Below are 13,988 nucleotides of genomic sequence, written 5' to 3' on the forward strand. Positions count from 1 at the left end.
TTTAATGAAAATTTGTTTACTGCTTTGGGGGGGGGGGCAGGCATTGTGGGTGTTTTTTTAATGAAGAATTGCTTACTGTTTGGGTTTAAGATTTAAAGTTTAATGTTTAATTTTTTCAATCTTGCAAATTTTTAAAAAATTTGTTTCAAATTTACTTTTAAAAGAATGATTTATTTGACAAAAAAACATTTTTCAAAATTTGTAACATTTTATTGAACTTAACAATTATTGTGCAGTGTCTCACTCACTTTTACAAAATGAGGGGTCAACAATCAACACATGGGTTGCAAACAATGGCCATTTTAAAGTTTAAACTTAATTCTTAATCGTTCAACCAAAGCGTTCATTTATGAACTGCTGACGTAACAGTTTTGCTGCAGCGTAACTATCACGGGGCCTCTCCTGCGGTGTAGGGGTGGGTGGTGTCATGGTTTAATCACCAGACTCCTCCTCATTCTCCTCTTCTGCTTCTTCCTCTGCCTCATTCACTCTGTCCTGAGGTGGTCCTGCAGTCCCCTGTGGTATTTCCTGTCCCCTTCTGATTGCCAAGTTGTGCAATATGCAACACACTACAACGAACTTCAGCACTCCAATTGTCTTTTCGACTAAATTGCGTGTGGCTATGTGGCCGTTATTGTATTGATGCTCAGCATCTGTTTGAGGCTTATGGAGGGGGGTCAAGAGCCAGGTGGCGAGGCTGTATCCTTTGTCATCAAACATCCAGCATTGACCTTGTGGCTAACTCTTAAAGCAGTCGGAGACAGTGCTCTCTCGCAAGATGTGTGCATCATGAATGCTCCCTGAAAAATTGGCATTTACTGCCATGATTATTTGCTTATGGTTGACAACAAGCTGCATGTTCAGGGAGTGGAATCCCTTTCGGTTCCGAAACACCTCTACATCCTCTAAAGGCGCTCACAGGGCTATGTGCATACAATCTATTGCACCCTGGACCTTAGGGAAGTTTGTTATTCTCAAGAAACCCAAAGCCCTCTCACTCTGCATCCTCTAAAGGCGCTCACAGGGCGATGTGCATACAGTCTATTGCACCTTGAACCTTAGGGAAGTTTGCTATTCTCGAGAAACCCAAAGCCCTCTCACTCTGTGCCTCCCTGGTCATTGGGAAGTTTATAAAGTCAAACCTTCATACGTAAAGCGCTTCTGTCACCTGCCGAATACAGCAATGTGTGGCGTGCTCAGAGATGCCGCAAATGTTGCCAGCTGATGCTTGAAAGGAGGCCGATGCATAGAAGGGCTGCAAGATCCTAAAACTCCCCTGGGAGGACAGACGCACCAACGTTACGTCCTCGACCACGCAACACCCCTAGCACTGAAGCACTGACCACACTTGATCAACTCCAGTGGGCAAGCCACATTGTTCACATGCCAGACACGAGGTTCCCAAAGCAAGCGCTCTACTTGGAACTCCTTCACGGGAAGCGAGCCAAAGGTGGACAGAGGAAACGTTTCAAGGACACCCTCAAAGCCTCCCTGAAAAAGTGCAACATCCCCACTGATACCCAGGAGTCCCTGGCTAAAGACAGCCCTAAGTGGAGGAAGTGCATCTGGGAGGGCACTGAGCACCTCGAGCCTCATCACCGAAATCAAGCGCAGGCAGCGGAAAGAGCATGAGGCAAACCAGTCCCACCCACCCCTTCCCTCAACGACTATCTGTCCCACCTGTGACAGGGACTGTGGTTCTCATATTGGGCTGTTCAGCCACCTAAGGACTCGTTTTTAGAGTGGAAGCAAGTGTTCCTTGATTCCGAGGGACTGCCTATGATGGCGATGATGATGATGGTAGGCTGCTTTGGGCACATAATGTTCTTCAATAAACGTTCTTCCAGCTGCATTCTGTAATTAGTTAGCATTGGCTGAGAAATTGCAGGCCCCATTCTTTTAAAAGTCCTCTAAACTGTCAAAAATTATTCCATTTTCCTTGAACAATCAAAAAATTAAACCAGATACTCTACTATACCCTCAGATTCTAAGCATTGATTTTAAACACCCTTTAAAATACACTCATGAATGATTTTAATGCTCCCTACAAGTAGAAGCAGCCTTTTCTTCAAATACATCCATTTTAAAACATGGCATCCATACTTCTGGGTTAGAGTCAGGTAGGCGCAGCCTTTTCAGAGCGGTAGAAAATCCCAGTGGTAATCTGGGCAGTATTTTGGCGAAATGCTGAAATTAGCGCCCGGTGGTAATATGGCCGGTATTTGGGCGGTGCACATTGAAGTGCATGGAAAATCACCTGCAGCTGATGGGCGGGCGGTTCCACTTACTGCTGGTGGTAATAGGCTGCCTAAATTACTGACGGCGGGAAATGGGCGGTAAGTGACTGCTAGTTTCCACTAAAAGCGAATAATGGGCGGTAATGGTCTAAAAAAACGGAAAATGGGCGGTAAGTTGCGGAAAGTCTTGCACTTTTAAACCCTTCTCCCCAGTTTCCACCCTCACCTGCGACAATAAGTATGAGGAGCTCATGGACTTGTTTGTCTTTAAGATTGAGACCATCTGTTCGGCTGCCTCTGCCTCATCTCATCCTTCCCCTAGTCACCGGGCCAAACTTCCTCTAAGGATGTCCCCTGCCCTAGCCCTGACCTCACATATTTCTCAAATTTCTCTCCGATCTCCCCTCATGACCTTTCTGAGCTCATCCGATCCATGAGACCAACTTCCTGCTCCCTTGAACCTATTCCCATCAAACTGCTGACCACCCAATTTCCTTTTCTGGCTCCCATGTTAGCTGACATGGTTAACGATTTGCTCTCCTCAGGTATTGTTGCCCTCCCTCAAATCTGCCGTCATCACACCTCTACTCAAAAAACCAACCCTTGATCCCTCCGTACTTGCAAACTACCGCTCCATCACCAACCTCCTTTTACTCTCCAAAGTCCTTGAATGTATTGTCGCCTCCCAAATCCATGCCCATCTTTCCTGCAATTCCATGTTTGAATCCCTCCAATCCGGTTTCTGCGCCTGCCACGGTACCGAAACGGCTCTCACCAAAGTCACAGATTACAACCTTTGTGACGGTGACAAGGGCAAACTATCTATCCCTCCTCGTCCTTCTGACTTGTCTGGAGCCTTTGCCCACTCTATCCTTCTCCAATGCTTCTCCACTGTCATCCAGCTGAGTGGGACTGCACTTGCCTGGTTCCATTCTTATCTACCTAATCATGACCAGAGAATCGCCTGCAACCACTTCTTTCCGCCCCTGCATCATTACCTCTGGTGTCCCTCAAGGATTTATCCTTGGCCCCCTATGTCTCATCTACATGTTGCCCCTTGGCAACATCATCCAGAAACACAGCGTCAGTTACCACATGTATGTTGATGACACCCAGCTCGACCTCACTACCACTTTTCTCGACCACTCCACGCTGGTCAGACTGCTTGTCTGACATCCAGTTCTGGCTGAGCAGAAATGTTCTCCAATTGAATATTGGGAAAACCAAAGCCATTGTTTTTGGTCCCTGCCACTGTTCCCTAGACACTGACTCCATCCCTCTCAACTCCTGTCTGAGGCTGAATCACATTGGTCGCAAGCTTGGTGTCATATTTGACCCTGAATTGAGCCTTCGACCACATATCCGCTGCTTAACAAAGACCGCCTATTTCCCCCTCCATAACATCGCCCGTCTCCGCCCTTGCCTCAGCTCATCTGCTGCTGAAGCCCTCAACCATGCCTTTGTTATCTCTAGACTTGACTATTCCAATGCACTCCTGGCTGGCCTCCCACATTATACCCTACGTAAACTAGCGGTGATCCAAAACTCAGCTGCCCGTGTCCTAAGTTGCACCAAGACCTGCTCACCCATCACCCCTCCGCTTGCTACCCTACATTGGCTTCCGGTTAAGCAATGCCTCGATTTAAAAATTCTCATCCTTATTTTTAAATCCCTCCATGGCCTCACCCCTCCCTATCTCTGTAATCTCTTCCAGCCCGCCCCCTCCCCTCCACCCAAGATGTCTGCACTCCTCTAATTCTGCCCTCCTGAGCATCCCTGATTGTAATCGCTCCACCATTGGTGGCGGTGCCTTCTGTTGCCTAGGCCTCAAGCTCTGGAACTCCTTGCTTAAACCTCTCCGCCTCTCTACCTCCCTTTCCCCCTTTAAGATGCTCCTTAAAACATATCTCTTTGATCAAGCTTTTGGTTACTTGTGCTAATTTCTGCTTATGCAGCTCAGTGTCAAAATTATTTTTGGAATCAGCTTTCACCACCTTTTCAGGTACAGCATTCCAGATCCCAACAATTCTGAGTGAAGAAACTGTACATCCCAGTCTGGAGTAAAAACAAAACGGGGAAGGTGGCTCAACCGTGGCTAACAAGGGAAATTAGGAATAGTATTAAATCCAAGGAAGAGGCATATAAATTGGCCAGAAAAAGCAGCAAACCTGAGGACTGGGAGAAATTTAGAATTCAGCAGAGGAGGACAAAGGGTTTAATTATGAGGGGGAAAATAAGAGTATGAGAGGAAGCTTGCTGGGAACATAAAAACTGACTGCAAAAGCTTCTATAGATATCTGAAGAGAAAAAGATTAGTGAAGACAAATGTAGGTCCCTTGCAGTCAGAATCAGGTGAATTTATAATGGGGAACAAAGAAATGGCAGACCAATTGAACAAATACTTTGGTTCTGTCTTCACGAAGGAAGACACATATAACCTTCCGGAAATACTAGGGGACCGAGGGTCTAGCGAGGAGGAACTGAAGGAAATCCTTATTAGGCAGGAAATTGTGTTCGGGAAATTGATGGGATTGAAGGCCGATAAATCCCCACGGCCTGATAGTCTGCATCCCAGAGTACTTAAGGGAGTGGCACTAGAAATAGTGGATGCAGTGGTGATCATTTTCCAACAGTCTATCTACTCTGGATTAGTTCCTATGGACTGGAGGATAATTAATGTAACACCACATTTTAAAAGTGGGAGAGAGAAAACGGGGAATGATAAACCAGTTAGCCTGACATCGGTAGTGGGGAAAATGTTGGAATCAATTATTAACGATTAAATAGCAGCGCATTTGGAAGGCAGTGACAGGATTGATCCAAGTCAGCATGGATTTATGGAAGAGAAATTATGCTTGACAAATCTTCTAGAATTTTTTGAGGATGTAACTAGTAAAGTGGACAAGGGAGAACCAGTGGATGTGGTATATTTGGACTTTCAAAAGGTTTTTGACAAGATTCCACACAAGAGATTAGTGTGCAAAATTAAAGCACATGGTACTGGGGGTAATGTATTGACGTGGATAGCGAACTGGTTGGCAGATAGGAAGCAGAGAGTTGGGATAAACGGGTCCTTCTCAGAAAGGCAGGCAGTGACTAGTGGGGTGCCGCAGGAGTCAGTGCTGGGACCCCAGCTATTTACAATATACATCAATGATTTAGATGAAGGAATTGAGTGTAATATCTCTAAGATCGCGGACGACACTAAGCTGGGTGGCGGTGTAAGCTGTGAGGAGGATGCTAAGAGGCTGCAGGGTAACTTGGACACCCTGGTTAGGTGAGTGGGCAAATGCAGTATAATGTGGATAAATGTGAGGTTATCCATTTTGGTGGCAAAACAGGAAGGCAGAATATTATCTGAATGGCAGCAGATTAGGAAAAGGGAAGGTGCACAGACCTGGGTGTCATGATACATCAGTCATTGAAAGTTGGCATGCAGGTACAGCAGGCAGTGAAGGCAAATGGCATGTTGGCCTTCATAGCTAGGGGATGAGTATAGGAGCAGGGATGTCTTAATGCAGTTGATAAGGGCCTTGGTGAGGCCTCATCTGGAATATTGTGTTCAGTTTTGGTCTCCTAATCTGAGGAAGAATATTCTTGCTATTGAGGGAGTGTAGCAAACGTTCACTCGACTGACCTGGCAGGACTGACATATGATGTGACTGAATCGACTGGGCCTGTATTCACTGGAGTTTAGAAGAATGAGAGGGGATCTCAGAAACATATAAAATTTTGATAGGACTGGACAGGTTAGATGCAGGAAGAATGTTCCCGATGTTGGGGCAGTCCAGAACCAGGGGACACAGTCCAAGGATAAGGGGGTATGCCATTTAGGACCTAGATGAGGAGAAACTTCTTCAATCAGTGTTGTTAACCTCTGGAATTCTCTACCGCAGAGTTGTTGATGCCAGTTTGTTAGATAGATTCAAGAGGGAGTTAGAGATGGCCCTGCCAGCTAAAGGCATCAAGGGGTGTGGAGAGAAAACAGGAAAGGGGTACTGAGGTGAATGATCAGCCATGATCTTCTTGAATGGTGGCACAGGCTCGAAGGGCCAACTCCTGCACCTATTTTCTTTGTTTCTATTTCCTCTCTAGATCTTTTTCCAATGATTTTGAATCAATGACCTCTAGTTATTGACCCACTCACCAGAGGAAGTACAATTTCCCTATTTACTCTATCAAAACCTCTCATCAGCTTGAAAACCTTACTTACGCCACCTCTTATCCTTCTCGGTTCTGAGAAGTCCTATATTTTCCAAGCTCTCCTCATAACTGAAGTCCCCTTCCCTGGTAACATTCTGGTAAACCTCCTCTGTACCATTTCTAATGCCTTTACATCTTTTCTGAAGTGTGGTGTCCAAAATTGTCCCCAATACTCCAGCTGAGGCCTAACGAGTGATTTATAAAGTTCCAGCATGATCTCTTTCTATATTCTATTCTTCTATTTATAAAACCAAGTAACCCATATGCATTTTAACTACCCTGCCATCTTTAAGGAATTGTGTACATGAATACTAAGATCTCTCTGCTCATCTACACTTTAAAAAATCATGCCATTTATGTTATACTGTCTTTCCATATTAGTCCTCCCAAAGTGCAAAACTTCACACTTCTCTGCATTGAACTCCATCCACCATGTTTCTGCCCATTTCACCAAACTGTCTGGTCACTGAAGCCTATAGCTACCATAACCTACTACTTTGCCAAGTTATGCATCACCTGCAAACATAATGAATGTTGCTCCCTACACCAGTCTAGCTGATTTATAAACTTAGCAGAGTAATGGACCCAACGAATCCTTGGGGAACACCTCGCTAGTCGGAAAAACATCCATCACCCTGTTTCCTGTCACTCAGCCAATTTTGTATCCATAGCACTACAGTCCCCTTAATTCCATGGGCTTCCATCTTAATAAGCCTCTTGTGTGGCACTGTGTCGAGCACCTTCTACAAGTCCATATATACATTTACTGCAATACCTTTATCAACCTTCTGTTTGCTCAAAGAATACAATCATGTTAGTCAGACACAATTTACCTTTAATTAACCTATGCCGTTCCAAATTAATGTTTATTTTGTCCGCGCTAATGGTTTCCAGTAACTGCCACACCATTGATGTTAGGCTGACTGGCCTGCAGTGTTCTGATTTATCCCTCTCCCCATTCTTTAATAGCAGTATAACATTAGCAACCTTCCAATCCTCCAGCACTACTCCTGTATCTAATGAGGACTGAAAGATTGTGAACAATGCCTCTGCTGTTTCTACCTTTGCTTTTTTAGCAACCTAGGATGCATTCCATCGGGACCAGGTGAGTTATCAACTTTCAGTAATGCAAATACTATCCATACATTATGAGGATCACCAATATTAGATGAGCTTTGATAGAAATTACAACACGGCAACAGGCCATTCAGCCCAACCAGTCTGTTGACACTTGCCTTCCACACGTGTAGTTCTAATCACATTGTTGCACCGTATTCCCATCTCTATTTCCTTTTCCTTCATCCACCCATCCAATCTAATCCAGAATGTTGAATTTCTGCCTCACCAAATGAGCATTCACAGTAACCATTTACACCTCCTCTGGATCTATTTTTTCTTTCCAGGTTTTTCTCATTACGTCCTTTTGCCTTGCACCATCATCCCCATCGTCATTTAATCACTTCTGCATCCCATCCCAAAAAAAAGACTTGCATTTATATCGAGTCTTTCACGATCTCAGGATGTCCAAAAGCGCTTTACAGTCAATGAAGTACTTTTGAACTGTAGTCACTGCTGTAATTTAGGCAACGCGGCAGCCAATTTGCACAAAGCACTGATAATGACCAAATCTGTTTTTACAATGTTGATTTGAGGAATAAATATTGGCCAGGACCATTTCAACAGACTTTAACCATTTTAAAATAAAAAGGCTAATACTTAGTCTTTTCTCCAGCTAGGATGAAGGAACTATATTGCAGACATCTCTATTTCCAATATCAGCATCATCCTGCAGCTTTTATTAATGAGATGATGTGTGATGGGGGAAAAGAGTGCAGGTAAAAACATTATAGATTGTGTTCATCCTATTGACACGAGACACAAGTTTCAGGCTTAAACCTCAGTAATTCTGGGGCTTCTAGGTTAGCCTGCAGAAACAAGACAAAAGTTAGTCCTAACAAAATCTGGCACATGTCAAGACCTAGATCAAATTCTAGCCTGGTTAGTGGAGTTCTCAATGGAGTCTGATATGTACAAATCTTGTATGCATTTAATATTAGTTTGATGTGCACATTGAGGCAGTGGAAGATAAACAATCATTACATTGCAGTTAATCTATTGCTCAATGTGGCTGACGAACAGTTGTACCAACAGTTACAGATAACACTCCGAATCCAAGCACTGTTCCCCAGGCCTCACACTATGGAGCGGTCGAAATAATCCCTTTGGGAGAAAGGAATAAAAGTAAAGGAAAGAAATAGAAAAGTTTGCACTCAGTGAAATTCATGACAATGAAGTACAAATTTAAAAAAAAAGAAGAAAATATTTAATTTGGTAATACTTTATTTACAAGAACACCTCACTGGATTCACAATAGTCTCTCATGGGGATTTAAGCTGCTCAGCAGACATCACACCACAGTTGAGATGGAGTTCCAGCTGGAGAGAAACAAAAACAAGTTTAGAAGCAGGAATATAAACATACAAGTCAATTAACAAATCTAAGCACAACATTTTAAAGTTATTTTAGACAACAGGGGGAAGATATCTTAAGTGTAGAAACCAAAAAAAAAAATTGTTCATCCTACTACCAAGCAGTAGACAGGTCACATTTCCAAGATATACCTAAAAAAGATTATGGATTAACTGAAAATGCAATTAAAAAATGGAAAATGTAGAAGTATGGCTAGAGAAGTTGCTCCACATTTCAATATAAATGAAATTCTGCCAGTAGAGAAGAACATTATTTGCACTGATTTATTATTGAGTTTTAAAGAAACTAAAGATCACCCTGAACTGCTATTGATCCAGGCAAGGGGGATGGAGAACATGTAGAGGAAGAGAAAAACACACTTATTTGGGTTAGAAAAAAAAACAAATCTCATCCTCCATTGCTAATGCCAAACCTTGGAAGGGAGAGGAGAATGAAAAACTTAATTTCCTTGTTGAATCTATTTAAAGATATACTGATTAAAAAGGGACAGACTCCAACATAACATTTCCCAATAAATCTAATGGAGGTAATGTGACACATCAGTGTGAGCTCACACAAAGAACTACTCCATAAAATCAACAGCATATTAAACAATTTTAAGGTTGTGACCCAATCACCAAGACGAGCACATGCCCTAGAAAGGTTTGCTTTTCCAGATTGTTGATACTTCATTAAATGTAAAGCAGATTTTGATGCTATGACCACCATCATCCTGTTCCCCAAACCCAGATTGCACTCCCTTAACTGTGAACTGAAAGCACAGGCTGTTAAATCCAATTTCTACTGCAAATAAAATTTTACTGAGCGGATAAATTTAAAAAGATCCCCAAAAGACATGAATCCAGATTAACGTGCTTAAGTAAAATATTTAGCATACAAATGGGCCGTGCCACACAAGTTAACTGGTTATTTAAAATGGTGACTCAAATGATGTTAATTATTGCAACAGTACATCAACATCCCACATTTGTTCAAGCTTTCTCATGCAGGGTTAGACTCCCAACTAAAAAGGAAATGCTGCCAGTAAATGTTAGTCCTGTTTTTACCCATTATATTTTAAAGCTAGGAATCAGATTTTAATGAATTAAATTAAATAAATTCAGGTCCTTTGAAAAATAGCACATTAAAACAATGAGATTAGTTTCCATGATGCACAAAGCATACTTTAAACTTGTGAATGTATAAATTTAGTAGTAAACCATTTACTTCCCTTTTAATACATTAATTGGCTCACATTTGACAAAAAGTGCAGAGAAATCACTAAGCATTCTTGTCTTAGAGATGAAAAGCAAAGCTAATCCTTTTTTGGGCAATTTTAATGCAGAATGAAGCACAATGATATTTTGACAAGTGCTTTCTGTACTACATGTTTTAGGTTTAATTCATTATCACTGTTCCAAGAAAAAAGTAATCACCAACCCTGATCACAAAATGGTGCAAATAGACTTATCTTATAACATTGTTGGCCAGTAGCTACATGCAGAATGCCAATTAATTACCGAGAGTCTGGATACTTGCAAATTGACATTCCACATTGTTAGCGTAAACAATTTATTGGTTCTGGTACATCAGAAAGCGTTTACAGTGTCATCGTATCACTCATTCCACATAAATTTACATCATATGTACCAGATATGCCAATAAAAAGAAAATATGCACTTTTGAGTTTAAGCATTCTTGTCTTTAAGATGAAAAGCAAAGCTAATTCTTTTATGGGCAATTTTAATGCAGAATGAAGCATAATATTATCTTGACAAGTGCTTTCTGTACTACATGTTTTAGGTTTAATTCATTATCACTATTCCAATCTTAAATAGGGCAATTTGTCACTTACAGAATATGGTCTCATTTCTTGAGGAATTGGTGCCAGACTAAAACAAATGGACCCGCAAAGCCAGAGCCAAAGAACACCGCCATCATTCCCAAGAGCCTCCACTTGTTCTCTACGGAGAATGGCAAGTTCTGTTAAAATAAAAAAGGCCAATTATAAAAGAATTGATTGTAAGTCATTTACAGACAAATAAATTATTGTAAATTATGAATGGCTCTGGTAAATCAGCAAGCGTTTACAGTGTCACAGTATCACTCAATACAAGAAATTCACATCATATGTACCAGATGCACCAAGATTTTAAAAAACATCCCACTGGGTTACAGCTTTCAGTACAAAACATTAAGTGTTATTAAACTTTATATCAACAGCCATTGATCACAATTTACAGAATCCAGTCTGCACTTCAACATACATGATTTTTATGAAATAAACTCATTTAATCTCAAGACAGCACAAAAGTCAAGGTTGCTGCAGTAATGTAATTGTTAGAATGGAGGAATCTGCTATTTTAGCAGAATATCAGAGGGAGTCTTTCCATTAAGACCCTTTCCAAAAAGTAATTCAAAAATGTTGTTCAGTAACCTTTTCTATTAATTATCCAGTAATTAAACATGATGTTATTGAATGGTGGAGCAGGCTCGAAGGGCCAAATGGCCTACTGCTGCTCCTAGTTCTTATTTGATTAAATGATTTTAAATTCTGAAATCAGTGTACTAGTTTAATCCTTCCAAGCATCTAGGATATGTTTACTCATCAGGTTATGGTTGGGGCCAGCAATGCATTTACTTGTTAGTAATGGTATTTCCTGATTTTGACAAATGTCATGATAAAGACTTTCCTGATCTGGCCCTTGATTGGCTAGTTGACTTACAGCCATTGAAAATTATCTTGCCAAAACATATTCACCTCTAAAGAGCAGGTAAGCAGAGGAAAATGCATGATTTTAAAGTTTCTTGGAAAAAGTTGCATTTACATAGCAAATTTTATGTCTTCAGTGCGTCGCAAAGCATTTTACAGCTCTTGAACTACTTCTGAAGTGTAGTCACTTATGTAGGCAAACTCAACAGCAAATTTGCAGAGCAATAGGATAAAAGGACCAATTCATCTGATTTGAAGAGCAGCAATTAATTAAGCATGAATAAAGTCTTGTGTGCAAATATGCTACTGAATTTCCTATATTACAAGTGAGTACACTGTAAAAGTACTTCACCAATTGTGAATCTATTTGAGATACCCACAAGGACATGAAAAGTATTTACATAAATTATAAGCATCAGAGGGAGAGGGGTGGGGAGAGATGGATAATGCACCAGAGTCACAGAAGATATCAGTTTAGGAGCAGAGAAAGGGTGTAAGCTAGTGAAGAATAGGGAGATGGATAACCTAGCTGTAAGGCAAAACATTCAAGGACCCAAGAGAGGAAAGGGTGGCTAGAGGTGGGGGGCAAGTGTGAACTGATAGATGGCAGGTTTATTAAGGGGAGGCAATGACAGCACATTAGAGGATGTCACATGGGCAGGATGACACCCGCACCAGAAGGTTGTGGGGTCCAGACAAAGTTTAATTTGTTTAAGTTTGTTGGCTTTAGTGCCCCCACTTCACACCCCTCCCCTTTAGTCAGGGGGCACTTGTTTTTCGAGGGCACCAAAAATACAAATTATACAAGGGGGCACTTGATTTAAAGATTATGCTTTACAGATACAACTCAAATAGTTGTGGGGTCCAGAGACTTGAGCACAAAAGCGAAGCTGACACTCCAGTGCAGTACTGCACAGGCGCTGTCTTTCAGAAGAGACGTGACACCGTTGCATGTTCAACCATGAACTCATTGAATGGTGGTGCAGGCCTGAAGGGCCTACTCCGGCACCTATTTTCTATCTGCCCGCTCAGGTGGAGGGAAAAGATCCCACGGCAGTGACATTGAGGGACTTCCGCATCACTCAGCAACATGGCGGCGGTGGGCACAGGCTCCCGCGGGCGATAGGCCGCGCCTCCAGCCCTCAAACTCGGCGGGGCCCGGTCCGAATAAAATTAAACCGCCTCCGGTAAACGGGGCCGGACCGCTCTCCCACCCCACCCCCCAAGGCGCTGTGTCCAGGGTAGGGAGGGACACACTCCCGGGGCGCCCAGCTCCCACACAGCCACCATGCCCGGAATTGGGCCGCCCAGCACAGCGCAGCCCCCTTTCATCCCTCCCCGAGCCGTACCTTCCCCGGGCCCTCCTCATAGTGCGCTCTGCGGATGAGCGAGGTGCTGAAGTTGCGGACCGCGCGTCTCCACATCTCTCCCGGTCAGCGGCGTCTCGAACCTTCCTCTTGACCTTCGCCCGACCGCCAAGTACGTAGCGACCGGAACTGACGCTCCAACCGCAGGGTGCTGTGGGTAATCGCTGGGCGAAGGACTACAAGTACCAGAATGCACTGCCCTCACCGCGCAAGCGCAGTACCCGAGGCTGGCCTTGAGGAAGATTGGGTTATTTGTACACCTGCCTGCGGGTTTCGTCAGTTACATTTAAATTGGGGGGCAGGAACCGCCTGGCATAATGGATGAGGCGTTTGAATTCGATTTTAACCGCGACTTTATCTCAAGATTACATTTAAATTGGGGTCGCAATAGTTTAATGTGTCCTCCAGTTTACAAAATATAAGGTAGCCATTCCAAAACCTTTCCAGTTTTTAAGTTGGTTGCTTGGAAGAGTTTGAAATATAAACTGAACTGCAAAATTGAGGTTTTTAAAACGTCCATTTTATCCCACTAACATTTACCTTCCATACAATTTGCAGTCCAGAAACATGCCATTAGCCCTACTGGTCTGTGCCCAGTATTTATGCTTCATACGAGCCTCCTCTCACCCGAATCCATCTAACCGTATCTGAATATTCTATTCCTTTTTCTCTTAATTATCAACTGTAGCTCAGTTGGCAATACCCTCACTCTGAGTCAGAAGGCTGTGGGTTCAAATCCCACTCCAGAACTTGGATGCAACAATCACGAGTGCAGTACTGAGGGAGTGCTGCACTGTCTGAGGTGCCGTCTTTCGGGTGAGCGGTTAAACCGAGGCCCTGTCAGGTGGACACAAAAGATCTCATGGCACTTTTTTGAAGAAGAGCAATAACAACAAGAACATAAGAAATAGGAGCAAGAGTATGCCATTTGGCCCCTCAAGCCTGCTCTGCCATTCAATAAGATCATGGCTGATCTGATCTTGACCTCAACTTCACTTC

At 42.8% G+C, this 13,988-nt stretch overlaps 1 protein-coding gene across 1 annotated transcript; it reads right to left on the bottom strand.

The window, feature by feature from the left end:
* Positions 1-8,762: 8,762 nt before the first annotated feature.
* cox7c (cytochrome c oxidase subunit 7C) lies at positions 8,763-13,125 on the bottom strand. Its single transcript, XM_070866800.1, has 3 exons — positions 12,972-13,125; positions 10,765-10,892; positions 8,763-8,875 (listed from the first exon to the last, which is right to left on the bottom strand). The coding sequence occupies exons 1-2, from the start codon at positions 13,044-13,046 to the stop codon at positions 10,776-10,778; spliced, it is 192 nt and encodes a 63-aa protein (XP_070722901.1). The 5' UTR covers positions 13,047-13,125; the 3' UTR covers positions 8,763-8,875; positions 10,765-10,775.
* Between the last annotated feature and the right edge of the window lie 863 nt (positions 13,126-13,988).

The sequence above is a fragment of the Pristiophorus japonicus genome, chromosome 1, assembly GCF_044704955.1.
Source record: "Pristiophorus japonicus isolate sPriJap1 chromosome 1, sPriJap1.hap1, whole genome shotgun sequence".
NCBI classification, from domain to species: domain Eukaryota; kingdom Metazoa; phylum Chordata; class Chondrichthyes; family Pristiophoridae; genus Pristiophorus; species Pristiophorus japonicus.